At 32.5% G+C, this 17,909-nt stretch overlaps 1 protein-coding gene across 4 annotated transcripts in view; it reads right to left on the reverse strand.

Annotated features, from left to right (window-relative positions):
- VPS13C (vacuolar protein sorting 13 homolog C) overlaps nt 1-17,909 on the reverse strand; it is a 175,013-nt gene that overhangs the window by 148,607 nt on the left and 8,497 nt on the right. For all 4 annotated transcript variants that reach the window (XR_003795827.1, XM_029237278.1, XM_029237277.1 and 1 more), the window contains exons 2-5: nt 10,181-10,224; nt 7,668-7,710; nt 4,280-4,375; nt 2,772-2,873 (exon numbers count right to left, since the gene is read on the reverse strand). Coding sequence is in view for 3 of the 4 variants with exons in the window: in XM_029237278.1 (XP_029093111.1) it covers nt 2,772-2,873; nt 4,280-4,375; nt 7,668-7,710; nt 10,181-10,224 (285 nt within the window). In the remaining variant the exon portion in view is untranslated. The remainder of the gene's footprint in view (nt 1-2,771; nt 2,874-4,279; nt 4,376-7,667; nt 7,711-10,180; nt 10,225-17,909) is intronic.

A 17,909-nucleotide genomic window follows, 5' to 3' on the forward strand; every position in this document is an offset into this window, starting at 1 on the left:
CAAAGAAAGTTAATATTTCTAAAATAGATGGTTCCCTCTAAGGAGTGGGTCTAGAGGGTAGAGAATGGTGGAATACGAAACTGACATTTTTCATCATAAGTCTTTTTGGAAAAACTATTTGATTTTAGAGTTAATGTTAACTCTAAAATTTTAGAGTTTTTAATAAAATTAACATTTTAAAATACAGAATCTATACAGCATTTAAAAATCTTTTGGCCTCACTAGGAATTTAATATTTCCCTTTACTTTACAATAGCCTTTCCAGGAAAATAAACTCACTACAATGAAGTAAAAGAAGAAAAATATCAAGAAAGTTTATTTTTACAGTTAAGGAAGCTCTCTAGAAATGAATTTATAGTTATATTTCAATTTTCTTTTTTTCCCACATAATAGTGGGCAGTACTTTATTTTAACAAATGAAACAAATTAAGTAAAAATAATTTTTTAAAGGAGATCAGCCTGAGGACTCTATTTTCATTTTTATCATCTGGTGCTTATAATTGAATCACTTCCTCTCCTTACCTCCTAGTCTCTATACATTCCACCAATAAATAAGTGGAAAAATAATAAGTATGAAAAATAAAGTATGGTAATCAAGTCAAAACTATTAATTAATAATGGTGAAATAGAAAGCACCTGAAGGCCAGGGTTGTCTTATCATTCGTACGAATAACATTACATGAACGTAGGATCCATATTCACACAAACTAGAAAAAATACTTATATGCAGTCAAGATAATTAAATGTATTTCTTGACAATTAAAGGAAAAAACCTCTATCAACATATTTCCCAATTCCTGAATTCATCTTTTATACTCAAAACATTTTTCTGACAAATCTAATGTAATAATGTTAAAACTGAGTTTCACTTTCTGAATTTTAGTTCTACCCAAAAAAACCTAAATTTTATCATCCAAGAAGCTACAATGTAATGATTATATATTATATAAGCCTAACAAGCCTATTTACACAAGCTTAATGGTACAGATGTTCATCCTCTATATATTTATCAAATCATCCTTAATAGCCTCTCTGCCAGACACAAACATATAAGTTTCCTAAGTACTGAAAACCCAGGAGTCAAAATTTCATAGGCACTTAATACAAAATGTATAGCAGGTTATCATTTTGCTGACTGTCAACTACTAAAACAGGAGAGAGTATATACCATGCTTTTTCTTATAGTTCACTGGAAACACTAAAATATTTTTTAAGCAATCACAGCTATTTCCATTCCAAATTAAAAAAAATAATGAGTTTGGGGTTTGTTTCTCAAGAGGGAAAATATAACTTAATTATACATATTATAAATTATTGTAAGTGTATAACTACATGTTATAGCAATATATCCAAGCATATATAAATACACCTATTGATGACTACATATAATTATATACATTTGTGTTAAGAAAACAGATTTAATCTGAATTGATTCAAGAAAGAAATAAAATTTTAGTGCTCTCCAAGCCTTTTTCCTCATTTTTATAAAACTACTTCTAATTAACCAAAATTGAATAAAAAGAAATACTCACACTGAACTGTCATAAAACAAAACCACTACCACCTTGCTTTATCTGGTACATAAAAGTACTAGAAATGAAGAAAACTGTTTTCATGGAAATATAGATCTTTAAGTTTCAGCAGAAACATAAGATATGGTTAAATATGAAAAGCGAAAGGAAAAAACATGTTTAGGCTTTTAAAAAATTCTACCATTAAGACAGCCTCTGTATTTTAAGTGTTTTAGTACTTTTTTGTAAAATAATTCTGAGTAAGAGAAAAACACTTGTGGCAAAAAGAATTAGAATCATTAATAAAGAATTTTAATCAGCAAGCTATTTTTAAGAGAGATTTCTTATTGATTTAAATAAATATCAGCAGCTTAAGCTAGGAAAGATAACTTATTATAATATCTAAACATAATTTTTGTCATTTCTAACTCAACATTTGCCATATCTTTTAAGAGAGACCAAAGAGAAATGCCTTAGCATTTCTAGTACCATATTCTTTCATCACAGAAATATATAAACATGCTACCGAATGACACAAAAATGATGTAAAATGCTATAACTCTCACACCCCAATCTGCAATTGGGGTATGATTTGACTTGAAAGAGAAAACCAAACTTGGAAAGGCTTGGAAAACTCCTTCAACTCACCATCCTACAGACTCCGCTTTTTCATCCTATCCTTATTGTTGCTCCATAAGGCAAATTAAAATACTCACCAGATTTATTTTTAGATAAAAACAAAACATTGAAACTTGAGACAAGATGTTAAAATGCTGAAATCTGAAAAATCAAGTTTTTAAAACGATCATGTATAATATAAAGAGAAAGCTAGGAAAAGAATTACAGCACCATTTCCTCTAAACATTATTTCACTATATTAATATACCAAACCTTATTATCTTTCAACAACACGTGTGAAAATGCAGACAAAGAAACCATTAACCTTTGGGAAAAACAAACAGGCTTGCAAGAACTCAAAGAATTTGGGAAGTCTCCATTAAGTAGCACAGTAGAAATGACTGGTAAGAAAAGTAAGAAAATTTAACTGGCAGTGAGATAAAATAATCACAAAGGCAGTGATTCCCAAGTGTGTGTCATTAAAATCTTTACACTCAATATTGTGAGATATGATTTTAAAAGAAGATTCTTTCTTTGGAACTACAATTATGAAGGCCTATGAAAGAACCCTCTTTACAGAGCATTAAATATATCTAAAATATAGGTATATGTACATTTATCTAAAACATAAACTTATTGTACCTTTCTCTGCTGCTTTTTGAAGGGCTTCTTCAATTCGGGATAACTCTTTCTGTTTAATATCTTGCAAGGATTTTTCTTCCTTTTCAGCATCATATTTAATACCTAAAAATGTATAGTTAATTCACACATCAAGAAAGGCAATTAATAAATAAATAAGAAAAGTTCAGGCTCATTATAATATTGTATTGTGTAATAAGTAATTTTTTGTAAGTCAAAAAACACTTATATTCTTTAGATTGGTTTTACAAAAAGCTTAAACACAAATGATTCCTATTTATTTACAAAGCTTATATCAAAAGGAAAAGGACAGAAGGAAAGGAATTAAAGGGAGAAAGAAGATAGGAAAAAGGATATTTGGGGAAAAGGGTGAGTAGAAAGGTGAAAGGGAGGCACAAAGAGAAAGCTGAAAGTATACCAAAAAATTTCCAGTTATTATATCTGAGCGGTAAAATTTTGAGTAACTACAAGAAACATGTAATATTCAATACCCGCTGGTATCAATGTAAGATTGATGAAAAGACTTTCAGAAAGTAATTCAAGAACATGTATAACAATCATAAAACATATATATCCTTTTAATCTAGTAATCTCATTTCTGATCATGTATCCTAAGGAAGTAACACAAAATGAGTAAGATATCTATAAGAAGGAGGAGTTTATAATGTTCACTATAATAGCAAAAAACAGTTGGCAGACCTTAACGGAATATCATATAGCCTTTCAAAATTGTCACTATCACCATGAAAACTGTGAAACATATCAAAAATATATATATTAACCAAAAAAGCCAGATCCATGTTGTATATATGATAAATGCTACATCAAATCAAGCATGTATACAGTAAAGACTGGAAAACAAAAGGTAAAAATAAAAATTGTTTCTTTTATGGTTGAGAAAATATAAGTAATTTTCCCCTAAAATACCCAAACTTTTCTTAACATTATATTGTACTCAAACTGGAAAAACATTAATAATGAAACATATCACTTTAAAAAACATCAGTACTTTAAAAATTAAAATACTATAGTTTATAATGAAAAAAATTATCTACTTTACACACATTTTTGAAAGAACATTTACTCAAAATCAGAAGCAACAAAATGGGAAAAAAAAATTTTCCAGTCTGTAGATTAACACATTTTTAAAAACTTACTTTTATTCCCAAAAGTAAAAGTCTAATGTATCTCAACTTAATAGGAAGCCTTAGTTGTAGAATAATTATTCGTTGACAATAGAATAAATTTCAAAAATGGTTGAAATTATTCTTTCCAACAATAGCATAAAAATATTTTATATAAAATGTGGCAATATATGTGTATCTGTAAAATGTATGTATTGTATATGTGTACATATATGAATATGATTAGTTTATTTCTATTATCTTCTTTTTTACTAAACATATTAAAATACTTAACGTAGGTAACAATTTAATTTTACTATGATGCTATATAATTTTACTATATGTTTATATGTTTACTATAATGCTTATAAACCTAAAATAACATACTTGCCCCAGGGACAACAAGCAGATATAATCCCTCTAGGGTCGCAACAACAGCTTCTCCATAAAGGTTCTTCCAAGGAATCTTCAAAGTTAATTTATCTAAAGGAACATAATTTCAACCTTCTTATTTGGATGCTCAAGAAGATATACATTTCTCACTTTTCATTAAGAGAAAAAGTACACAAAACCCTTCACACATATAGTATGTACATCACTCAGAAAAAAAAAGAAAAAATAACCCAACACAGTTTAAAACATCTTTTCCATATTATATTACCATTAAGGTGACTATTCACATTGTGCTTTATATTTTCAAACTTTTTGATAACTATTAATTCATTTAATATTCCCAAACCGTAAGAAAAATGAGGCAACTATTACTTCAGTTTTGAAAAAAAAGGAAACTCAGTCCCAGACAGGTTAAATTATATGCTTAAGTCCACCCAAGTCATCAATGGAACCAGAACTGATGGTCTGAATATTGTACATGCTGTTCTAGCCACACCTACAACTTCATCTTTACAGCATTAGTATAAAAAAAAAAATCTGTTCAAGATCTCAGGAATTGAAGCAGCAACACAGAGAAGAGTACCAAAGGAATAGAACTTTGACAGTATGCAAATTGCTACAACTGGAAGAGGCCAACCCTAAAGACAAGGTATACTGTTTTATGGTTACTAGTATTATGAGTTACAGGAGTTCAGACCAGTTATATTCCAAATATCTACTTATAAATCTCATGAAAGGCAGAACGCATCTTCTCTCTTAGAAACAATGGTATTAATATCAGGTCCTGCAGAAATTTACCTACAGAAACTTTCTCACCCATAATAATAGATGAACTATGGCCCTAACTGTCACTAAGCCAAGTTTGGAGTTTTACGGAAAAAGGCTACGCAAAGCAGGAGAGAAGACAAAAAGGGCATATTCTCAGCTAAATTTTGAAATGGGCAAAATCTGTCTTTCCACATTTATTTCTTTACTCTCTTCCCAATCTTCAGTATGCCCTCTTTCCAGGTCTCCAGGTAGCCAATGTCCCAATCTGCCCTCAACTGTATTAGAACAATTCTATCCAAACATTTTCTACCCCACAGTTTTCCATGTTCCAAAATTAAATACCTTCTCTCATCACAATTTAAAAAACAATGACCCTACAGTCATTATACTGAGAGCTATAGTTCTCTCAGTGCTGCCGATCAGACTCTTAAGACAAAGAATCTGATTCAACTAAATCATGCTAATATGTGAATGACTAAGCTACTTATACCACCAGAATCATTGGCATTTTTAAATAAAGATGCTGAAAGCTCAAAAAATTGTTAAACAGGATAAGAAGCTGAAGAGGAAATAAAATAATGCAATTCAAAGGGGGGATATCTTGATTCACCTGAATGGCTATGGACGCAAGCCAGTTTTAGCTGGGAATCTCATACCAAAGTTAAAATCTCCAATTATTTCTCCATCTAAATTTTTATTTTTCTCCAGCTTATAAAACTGATGAGTTTCTTAAATGGTTCCCACTTCAGAGGACCTAAAGGTAATGCCTAGAGGTAGTCATTTCTAAGTCTGTTGATTTTATAGTGAGTACCACATATATTTATAATGGATAGTGTTTTATTTGTAGTTATCTCACCAACTCCTAAAAACTGATTTGATTGCCTTCTTGGTGAGCATGAGACTGAAAAAGTGGGAAATGCCCCTTTCATATACCAAAAAGAGATTACCTATTCTCTAAACCTTTTCTTCTCTCCTTTTACCCTAACTCATTATCCTCCCATCCTTAATTATTCTGTATTCCACTGAAATTAAGTTATGTTACTACCTTCCTTTTATAGATCACAAAATTTTGTAAATTTTTAAGTAAAAGGAGTATCCACAAATATGTCTAGCTCTTAGAAAACCAAAACATCCTTGAGCCCACTTAGCCACACTAACTCTACAGGTTAGGTATAATATTTTAACCTAACAGTAATTTAATAACTAATATAAATGCTCCATAAACCCAAAAACAGGGATAAGTAGAAAGAAAATATGCTTTGCATCCTTACATGTAAAGGGTCTCTCATAATTCAGTGAGCAACCTTGAAGGAAGCCATTAAATTCTTATAATACTTTAAAAGCAAAGAGAAAAAATTCTGAACCATTAGAAAACCTCTTCCAAAATATAAGTCTAGTTGTAATAATATAATGAATAACGTAAAAGTTCTTTAGTCAAATATAACTCATCTAATACCCCGGAAATGACACTGCAATATTTTGTACTAATTTTAGATCTCTATAACTTCTTTAAGGACAAAGATATATTTAGCCTTGCTTCTCCCACAGCAATGTATCTCAAAGGGGAAAGAATGAATGAATGGCTATAACTTCACTCAAGGATTTCGATTAAGCATGTAGGGCTACAACAATAGTTCTAGAACATTGCTAAACATCACCACCTCACAAAGCACAAGGCTCTGTGTAACAGACGAACAAAAAATCTAACGCGAGCCCTAGGGATACTTTCAATCTAAGGGAAATTTTTTCAAGGAAAAAAAAAAGGAAATTTTAAAAATTTTTATAAAACGAACACATATATATGATATAATGTAGATTCACAGAAGTATTCAAGTAATTACTAAGAGATACTAGAACAGTAAAAGTAAAAGCCTCCTCTGAATACAAAATAATGAATGAAGAAGGAAAGTGATGTGGTGAAGTAGCAGGGTGATGGGGATAGAAGGACGGATGGTGGCATAAGTGAAAATTCTAAAGTAAGGGTAAGTCATGTAGGGTGGTAATTTATATTTTTTAAAAAAGTAAAAACCAAGTAGTATGGACTAGTTGAAAGGACTTGATATATTAAACTTCCTATTAAAAAATTTCTCCAACAAAGATGTATGCTTAGTTATGGCTGATCTTAGTGTAAGAGTTTAGCTGCAAAGGAAGACTTTCTGCTTAACAAAACATATCCTCTATGCCACACTGCTGCACAATGTATCAAGTGAAATGGCTGAACAAAATATGAGGGAAATAAGCTACACTTAAATTCTCTTTACTAGAGTTTGCAAATTACGCTACTTTGACATATGAAGAAAAATCACACAAAATTTGCATTTCGATTTCGAAAATGAAGATATTTTTGTGTGGTGGAACCAAGCCTGAAAACCATCATTGCAGTTCAAATGTCCTTCCACTTTAGAGGGTAATTTTCTAAGCTTTTGTCAAAAACTTTGATGTATGTACTAGGTATAGTATACATTAGGCTGAGAACTCAGAAAGCTCTAATCAACATAAACCAAAAACCTCTCACATTTTTTTCAAGCTAAAAATGATGTTTGAGATTAAATAACAGGAACAATAAAAAACTAAAAGGACGAAGAAAAATTCAAATGAAGAGTGAAGTACTTACCAATTTGGCCAGCCCTGACTTTAAAAGGAACATCCAATTCACTCTTCAGAAGAAAGAGAAAAGATTAAAGAACATCTTAAATTATTAAGCTCCCACCCAAATCATCTTTCTATCATAATTTAAATACACAATCATCTCTAAGGAAAAACAAAATAAATTTTCTATATTTGAGTAACTCATAAAGGATATGTATCTCAGCTGAAAAAAAAAAGTTTTTATTAACTTACACTTGACTTTAAAGAAAGAATTCATAAGAGAAGCAAAATTATAAATAAGAACAACAGAAAAAGAGTTTGTAGTTAAAGAAAGTAATTGCATAAACTGGTTAGTTGTTTTAATAAACCAAACCAAGCCAGATGGAAATTCCATGAATTTTTAAAGTAACAGGTGGACACTGCTTACGTGAAATACTAAAAGGAAGGAAAAGGAAGATTCTTTTCACTTAAATAAGTTGAAAACAATCTTCTTCAAGTAAAATATTTTGTAAATGAATAAACAAATCTTTAAAGGCAGATTCCCAACATATTATCTACCATATTAGCATTTACTTTAGATAAGTTACTAACAGGTACCAATCAATAACGATGAACTTTCACTCATCTAGATTCCAAATCACTAGAAAGTTCAAATAACTTTTTTATTCACAGAGTACTGAACAATAACTGATAATCACAATGTTCGCTTGAGTCTTTAAAATAATTAAAAATTCAACCAGTCAGAATAGCCTTTCTGTTAGGTGTACCTTACATGCTAATACTATGGAAATCTGGCAACTTAAATACATACTTTAGGTAAGAATTAACCAATCAATTAAAATTTAACTAAAAAATAAATAATTAATTAACTAAAAGAATCAATTTACCCACTCATCTGGTGACTCAACTATTCTAAGTGAACAAAAACTGAACAAAACACTAACAGATTTTGACAATAAACCTTTTTTTAGACCCAAACAAAAAATCCTCACTGGTAATGAGAGAGCAGCTCTACCCTCCAGGGGTTGGGCAGGGGAAGGGGACAAATAAATTCAATTTTCTTCATATCATACAGGATACCAATGGAAAACTACGCACTTCTATAAGTGTGGTCTCACACACATTTTAATCCTCCTGAAATAATTTTTCACACAAAATAAATGTAAAGAACCCATATCAAAGTAAAACCTCACCAAGCTGGATTAACTAGGGAAAGGAGGCTAGTTTGAATTAATGGAGAATATAAATTACAAAATAATTTATTAGATTTAATCATAAGCAAAATTCAAATTAGGCTAACAGAGTGCAATCTGTCATCTAAGTATATTAGATACCTATTCCCTGCAACCACAATTCTATTTAGACTTATTATCTTCTAAAATATTTTCGTAAGTAGAGTAAAAATAGCCTTTATTCCAATCTCTAGCAAAGGAATCTTAAGTTCTAAAATTTTGGATAAAATTTTTAAAATTATAGCATCCTATATAAAGGGAGGGAAAGAAATTTTAAATATTTTGAGAGTCCACTACTTGCCAGGCTCTACTTTTTATTTTATTCAAGCCACAAAGGTACACAAATATTATACTGTTTTGTATTATTAACTTCATTCTAAAGATGATTAAACTGATGCTCAAAGAAACTGAGAAACTTCCCAAAAGTCACACAGCTGGTCACAGCCAGAGCTACCACTCAAACCCACGTCAGCCAGAGTACAAGGTCCATGACCTTTCCACTATGCCAGTAACAAAATAAACTGTTACTTCGTGAGTTCTACTCCTAGATCTTCAACATCCAAAATTGGCTTCCATGAGACCAGTCATGGGAGAACTTTGTGTATAAGGCTCTCCTTAATTACACAGTTCATCATGTAAATTCAACCAGAGGTCAAAGCTAGGATTATAAAACATAATGTAGGTTAATTATAAATCTGACCTATTGATTAAAGAATAAACTCATTCTTAAGACATTTCATAAACTCATATTAAGTCCAAGAAGCTAAAGACAAAGGGGGGTAGGGGTCTTGGAAGATGGGGAGAGTTTTGTTTTTAGCTCAATAGTAAATGACCCAAATTACTGTCTAGAGCTAGATTCCAAAAAAATCTATTTTACCTCTTAACATTACCATAGTATTATAAGGCTGGACTGCCAATATATTTCCAAAAAATACAATTATTTATTAGATACATTGTTAAAATAAAGCCCTTATTTACCTGAAAAACATTTAAAGATAATTCTGAAGAAAACTATTTCATTAAGACAAATGTCTACTACAAAGCTATACAGTCAAATATATAAAAGGGAAAAACATTATTATTTTCCAAGAGATACTATTTCTATCATCAGTAAAAAAATTTTTTTCCTAAATCTTTAATCTCAGATTTTCCTAGAGCAAACAGTTAAAAAAGTAATCCTTCTCTGAGCGACTCAATCACTTCATCTGGCACCTGGTACCAGATACCTAGTAACCAGGGTTTTTAAGAGCTTACTGAATTAACTGAGTACTCAACATAGTTATAAAAAAAAAAAAAAAAAACTTACCAGAGCATTTTCTTTTATTTGTAGATTATCTAAAGCCACATTACCTTTAAAAAATAAAAGACAAAAATATGAAGTTAATACACCAAATAGTATACCCTGTCTTAATGCAAAACCAAACACTATGACACTATGCTAAATGCTAAGAAGTGAGCAAAGCAAACTTCAAGAACTTAAGAAGCTACTGGCACAAAAGAGTTGCTACTTATAGATAAGAAGTATTAGTTGTAAATATTTTAGGTTAGCCCAATGCAAAACAAATTACAAAACAGTTAATCAGGCTAACATTTAATGAGAAAGAAGTTGAAACACACCATTGTAAAGCAATCATACTCTAATAAAGATGTTAAAAAAAAAAAAGTTGAAGATTTTCAGACTAAAGAACTTTAGAACCAAAGTATCCATCATTTTTAATGATTAAGCCAAAATCTCAAAAGAAGGAAGTAAAGAGGTGACTATTATAACAGATCAATTATCCTGTAACCCAGGATTCTTTCCTTAATCATGGTGTCAGTGAATATTTTCTACAAGACCACAGTGTTAATCTTTTAAAACTTCAAACATCCTACTTTCCCCGTAATTATTGTTTATGGTTCTAATATTATTTTATTAGTCCAATTTTTTAAAAGTCTATTCAGATATTAAGTTATAAAAAACTAAAGCCACAATGACACGATTACATGACTCAAATTTTAAACACTACACTTATATGTTGATACACAATATGTAAGTATTCTTACTTACATAAAAACTTAAGCAAAAGAAAAAGGTTTTCATTTCACTTAAATTCTCTAAAGATTACTAAAACTAAAGTTTCAACACTAAATACAAGTATAAATTATGCAGTTATGCATTTTCTTAATCACTCATGACACATTTATTTTTTAAAACATATTATGCTTCCTATGCACAGATAACAACTACAAGACTAGATACTAAAATAATCACAGCTGTTATTGCCATATAATAAAGTTCATTTCCTTTGTATAAGCATATTGTAAATTCCTAAGATAAACTTAAAAACTTCAAAAGGAAAGTAAGAGGTAAGAAGCCTCACAAACGTGAAGAAAATACTACAGCATAATAATAGGAAGAAAGCGTCTACAATATACTGCAGAAAAATTAAAACCTGAAGTAGGCAGTAACTTCAGAGTCAAAGAGATAGATTAAAAAGTTATATTGGGGCTTCCCTGGTGGCGCAGTGGTTGGGGGTCCACCTGCCGATGCAGGGGACGCGGGTTCGTGCCCCAGTCCGGGAGGATCCCACGTGCCGTGGAGCAGCTGGGCCCGTGCGCCATGGCCACTAGGCCTGCGCGTCCGGAGCCTGTGCTCCACAGTGGCAGAGGCCACAGCAGTGAGAAGCCCGCGTACCGCAAAAAAAAAAAAAAAGTTATGTTGGAGATAGCAACATCCACCACAGGGCAGACAGCAGAACCAAAAAGAACTACAATCCTGCAGCCTGTGGAACAAAAACCACATTCACAGAAAGACAGACAACATGAAAAGACAGAGGACTGTGTACCAGATGAAGGAACAAGAAAAAAACCCAGAAAAACAACTAAATGAAGTGGAGATGGGCAACCTTCCAGGAAAAGAATTCAGAATAATGATAGTGAAGACGATCCAGAACCTCAGAAAAAGAATGGAGGCAAAGATCGAGAAGATGCAAGAAATGTTTAACAAAGACCTAGAAGAATTAAAGAACAAACACCTAGAAAAATTAAAGAACAAACAGAGATAAACAATACAATAACTGAAATGAAAAATACACTAGAAGGAATCAACAGCAGAATAACTGAGGCAGAAGAACAGATAAGTGACCTAGAAGACAGAATGGTGGAATTCACTGTCACAGAAGAGAATAAAGAAAAAGAATGAAAAGAAATGACGGCCTAAGAGACCTCTGGGACAACATTAAACACAGCAACATTTACATTATAGGGGTCCCAGATGGAGAAGAGAGAAAGGACCTGAGAAAATATTTGAAAAGATTATAGTCAAAAACTTCCCTAACATAGGAAAGGAAATAGCAACCCAAGTCCAGGAAGCACAGAGACTCCCAGGCAGGATAAACCCAAGGAGAAACATGCTGAGACACATATTAATCAAACTAACAAAAATTAAAGACAAAGAAAAATTATTAAAAGCAACAAGGGAAAAATGACAAATAACTGACAAGGGAACTCCCAAAAGGTTAACAGCTGATTTCTCAGCAGAAACTCTACAAGCCAGAAGGGAGTGGCATGATACATTTAAAGTGATGAAAGGGAAGAACCTACCACCCAGATTACTCTACCCAGAAAGGACCTCATTCAGATTCGACAGAGAAATCAAAAGCTTTACAGACAAGCAAAAGCTAAGAGAATTCAGCACCACCAAAGCAGCTTTACAACAAATGATAACGGAACTTCTCTAAGTGGGAAAACCAAGAGAAGAAAAGGAGCTACAAAAACAAACCCAAAACAATTAAGAAAATGGCAACAGGAACATACATATTGATAATTACCTTAAATGTGAATAGGTTAAATGCTCCAACCAAAAGACACAGGCTGGCTGAATGGATACAAAAACAAGACCCATATATATGCTGTCTACAAGAGACCCACTTCAGACCTACAGACACCTACAGATTGAAAGTGAGGGGATGGAAAAAGATTTTCCATGCCAATGTAAATCAAAAGAAAGCTGGAGTACCAGTACTCATATCAGATAAAATAGACTTTAAAATAAAGAATGTTACAAGAGACAAGGAAGGACACTACATAATGATCAAGGGATCAATCCAAAAAGAAGATATAACAATTATAAATATATATGCACCCAACATAGGAACACCTCAAAACATAAGGCAACTGCTAACAGTTATAAAAGAGGAAGTCGACAGTAACACAATAATAGTGGGGGACTTTAACACCTCACTTACACCAATTGACAGATCACCCAGACAGAAAAGTAATCAGGACACACAATCCTTAAATGACACAACAGACTAGATAGACTTAACTGATATTTATAGGACATTCCATCCAAAAACAGCAGATTACACTTACTTCTCAAGTGCACATGGAACATTCTCCCAGATAGATCACATCTTGGGTCACAAATCAAGCCTCAGTAAATTTAGGAAAATTGAAATCATATGAAACATCTTTTCCAACCACAGCACTATGAGATTAAAAGTCAAGTACAGCAGGAAAAAACGTAAAAAACACAAACACATGGACGCTAAACAATACATTACTAAATAACCATGAGATCACTGAAGAAATCAAAGAGGAAATCAAAAAACACCTAGAGACAAATTACAATGAAAACACAATGATCCAAAACATATGGGATGCAGCAAAAGAAGTTCTAAGAGGAAAGTTTATAGCAATACAATCCTACCTCAAGAAACAAGAAAAATCTCAAATAAACAATCTAATCTTACACCTAAAGGAACTAGAGAAAGAAGAATAATAAAAACCCAAAATTAGCAGAAGGAAAGAAATCATAAAGATCAGAGCAGAAATAAATAAAATAGAAACAAAGAAAACAATAACAAAGATCAATAAAACAAAAAGCTGGTTCTTTGAGTAGATAAACAAAATTGATAAACCTTTTACCAGACTCATCAAGAAAAAGAGGGAGAGGACTCAAATCAATAAAATTAGAAATGAAAACGTAGAAGTTACAACGAACACTGCAGAAATACAGTGTCAGAAGAGACTACTAAAAGCAACTCTATGCCAATAAAATGGACAACCTGGAAGAAATGGACAAATTCTTAGGAAGGTATAACCTTCCAAGACTGAACCAGAAAGAAATAGAAAATATGAACAGACCAATCACAAGTAATGAAATTGAAACTGTGATTAAAAATCTTCCAACAAACAAAAGTCCAGGACCAGATGGCTTCACAGGTGAATTCTATCAAACATTTAGAGAAGAGTAACACCCATCCTTCTCAAACCCTTCCAAAAAATTGCAGAGGAAGGAACACTCCCAAACTCATTCTACGAGGTCACCATCACCCTGATACCAAAACCAGACAACGATACTACAAAAAAAGAAAACTACAGACCAATATCACTGATGAATATAGATGCAAAAATTCTCAACAGAATACTGGCAAACAGAATCCAACAGCACATTAAAAGGATCATAGACCATGATCAAGTGGGATTTATCCCAGGGACGCAAGGATTCTTCAATATATGCAAATCAATCAATGTGATACACCATATTAACAAACTGAAGGAGAAAAACCATATGATCATCTCAATAGATGCAGAAAAAGCTTCTGACAAAATTCAACACCCATTTATGATAAAAACTCCCCAGAAAGTGGGCATAGAGGGAACCTACCTCAACGTAATAAAGGCCATATATGACAAGCCCACAGCAAACATCATTCTCAATTGTGAAAAACTGAAAGCATTTCCTTTAAGATCAGGAACAAGACAAGGATGTCCACTCTCACCACTATTATTCAGCATAGTTTTGGCAGTCCTAGCCACGGCAACCAGAGAAGAAAAAGAAATAAAAGGAATCCAAATCAGAAAAGAAGAAGTAAAACCATCACTGTTTGCAGATGACATGATACTATACATGGATAATCCTAAAGATGCCACCAGAAAACTACTAGAGCTAATCAGTGAATTTGGTAAAGTTGCCAGATAAAAAATTAATGCGTAGAAATCTCTTGCATGCCTATACACTAACAACAAAATATCAGAAAGAGAAATTAAGGAAACAATCTTATTCACCATTGCAACAAAAAGAATAAAATACCTAGGAATAAACCTACCTAAGGAGGTAAAAGACCTATACTGAGAAAACTAAGACACTGATGAAAGAAATTGAAGATGACACAAACAGATGGAGAGATATACCATGTTCTTGGATTGGAAGAATCAATATTGTGAAAATGACTATATGACCCAAAGCAATCTACAGATTCAATGCAATCCCTATCAAATTACCAATGGCATTTTCTACAGAACTAGAACAAAAAATCTTAAATTTGTATGGAGACGCAAAAGAGCCCGAATAGCCAAAGCAATCTGGAGGGTAAAAAACAGAGCTGGAGGAATCAGACTCCCTGACTTCAGACTATACTACAAAGCTACAGTAATCAAGACAATATGGTACTGGCACAAAAACAGAAATATAGATCCATGGAACAGGATAGAAAGCCCAGAGGTAATCCCACACACCTGTGGTCAACTAATCTATGACAAAGTTGGCAAGGATATACAATGGAGAAAAGACAGTCTCTTCAATAAGTGGTGCTGGGAAAACTGGACAGCTACATGTAATTGAATGAAATTAGAACACTCCCTAAAACCATATACAAAAATAAACTCAAAATGGATTACAGACCTAAATGTAAGACCGGACACTATAAAACCCTTAGAGGAAAACAGGAAGAACACTCTTTGACATAAATCACAGCAAGATCTTTTTTGATCCACCTCCTAGAGTAATGGAAATAAAAATAAACAAATGGGACCTAATGAAACTTAAAAGCTTTTTCACAGCAAAGGAAACTATAAACAACAGAAAAAGCAACCCTCAGAATGGGAAAAAATATTTGCAAATGAATCGACAATGGATTAATCTCCAAAATATATACACAGCTCACGCAGTTCAATGTTAAAAAAACAAACAACCCAATCAAAAAATGGGCAGGAGACCTAAACAGACATTTCTCCAAAGAAGACATACAGATGGCCAAGAGGCATATGGAAAGCTGCTCAACATCACCAATTATTAGAGAAATGCAAATCAAAACTACAATGAGGTATCACCTCACACAGTCAGAATGGCCATCATCAAAAAGTCTACAAACAACAAATGCTGGAGAGGGTGTGGAAAAAAGGGAACCCTTTTATCCCGTTGGTGGGAATGTAAATTGATACAGCCACTATGGAGAACAGTATGGAGGTTCCTTTAAAAACTAAAAACAGAGCTACCATATGGTCCAGCAATCCCCCTCCTGGGCATATACCAGGGAAAACCATAATTCAAAAGGATACATGCACCCCAACGTTCATTGCAGCACTATTTACAATAGCCAGGACATGGAAGCAACCTAAATGCCCACTGACAGACGAATGGATAAAGAAAATGTGGTACATATATACAACAGAATATTACTGAGCCATAAAAAGGAACAAAATTGGGTCATTTGTTGAGACATGGATGGATCTAGAGACTATCATACAGAGTGAAGTAAGTCAGAAAGAGAAAAACAAATATCATATATTAACACATATATGTGGAATCTAGAAAAATGGTACAGATGAACCGGTTTACAAGGCAGAAATAGAGACACAGATGTAGAGAACAAACGTACAGACCCCAAGGTGGTGGTGGTGGGAGCAACTGGGAGATTGGGATTGACATATATACACTAGTATGTATAAAAGAGATAACTAATAAGAACCTGCGGTATAAAAAAATAAATTTTTTTTAAAAGAAGTAAAAATAAAAACCAATACAACAATACCAACAACAAGTTACTCTGGGGGCAGAACCGACAAGATGTCATCACTGATCAAATATAGGGATAATACAGTAGTCATGGAAAACTGACATGTTTGAGAATTGGGAAAAAATCCTTAAAACGCATTATATGTATAAAAATTATATAAAGTGGAAAAATATTCCTGGGTTTAATTCTGTCAGATGGCGAATTACAAAAAATTACAAGTGGGAATTCTACTCAGGCCAAAAGAATTGATCTGCACAAAAGCTAGTGCATATTTGAAGGAATCCAAACCAATTTAACACGATCTAAGACCACATGGAGACTTGTGAACTTGCTCATGAATTGTGATTGTCCTACCCATTAATTTTCAACTAGTGGGTCAAGGGTCACCAGGAGTGCTCACAAGTAACCTGCAGTAGATATGAGGCATTTTCTAATAATTATTAAGGCACTAACATAATAAGCGCCCTCATAAAAAGCACACTTTCTACTGCAGTGACATTCTCGTTCTTTGATGAAGTAATAGATGGTATTTAACATGTGAAATACTGAAAACTACCAATATGGCTAACAGAGCTAAACAAGTATATTTAGAAAGGCAGATAAAAAACGGTAATGGCGATTATTGCTAGGAGGTAGAATTAAGGATTTTTTATTAATGTTCTTCAGTATTTTCTAGTTTTTACAATAAACATGTATTACTTTCATGTTAAAAAATATTATACAAATTGTAATATGAAATGGGGAACAAAACAAGGTAAATTCTAATATCAATATGACCTCAATATATTTTATATAAATTCTTTCTATATTTACTATTTACCTTCTCTACAGACACATAAAAAAGATCTATTTCTACTACTTAGAGTCCAGCAAACAAATGCATACTTCCTCTCTGAAAAATGTGAATGTTATCTAACAAACAGTAAATATAACAATGAAATAAGAATGATACAGTCTATGAATTATTTGCACTGAAGGGGGAGCCACTAGTCCTAACACAAAGAAAAGGGGAGGAACAGCAGTGTATTTCTGCACCAGGGTAAAAGTGCATTCATTCATTCAACCAGTAGACGCATGCCTTATCTAAGTAAGGCACTGTGCTAAGAAGTACTCTTCCACTAAAATGCATGCTTTTCCGCAGATACAGAAAGCAGACTCCCTCCTAAATATCAACCATCTTATATTTAACTCAATACTAAGGAAAAAGTTAAGATTTAGTTTTCCATTTCTATTCAAGATAACATAATTCTATAC

This window comes from Monodon monoceros, unplaced genomic scaffold (genome assembly GCF_005190385.1).
Source record: "Monodon monoceros isolate NGI ecotype Baffin Bay Population unplaced genomic scaffold, NGI_Narwhal_1 Super_Scaffold_21, whole genome shotgun sequence".
Classification (NCBI taxonomy): domain Eukaryota; kingdom Metazoa; phylum Chordata; class Mammalia; order Artiodactyla; family Monodontidae; genus Monodon; species Monodon monoceros.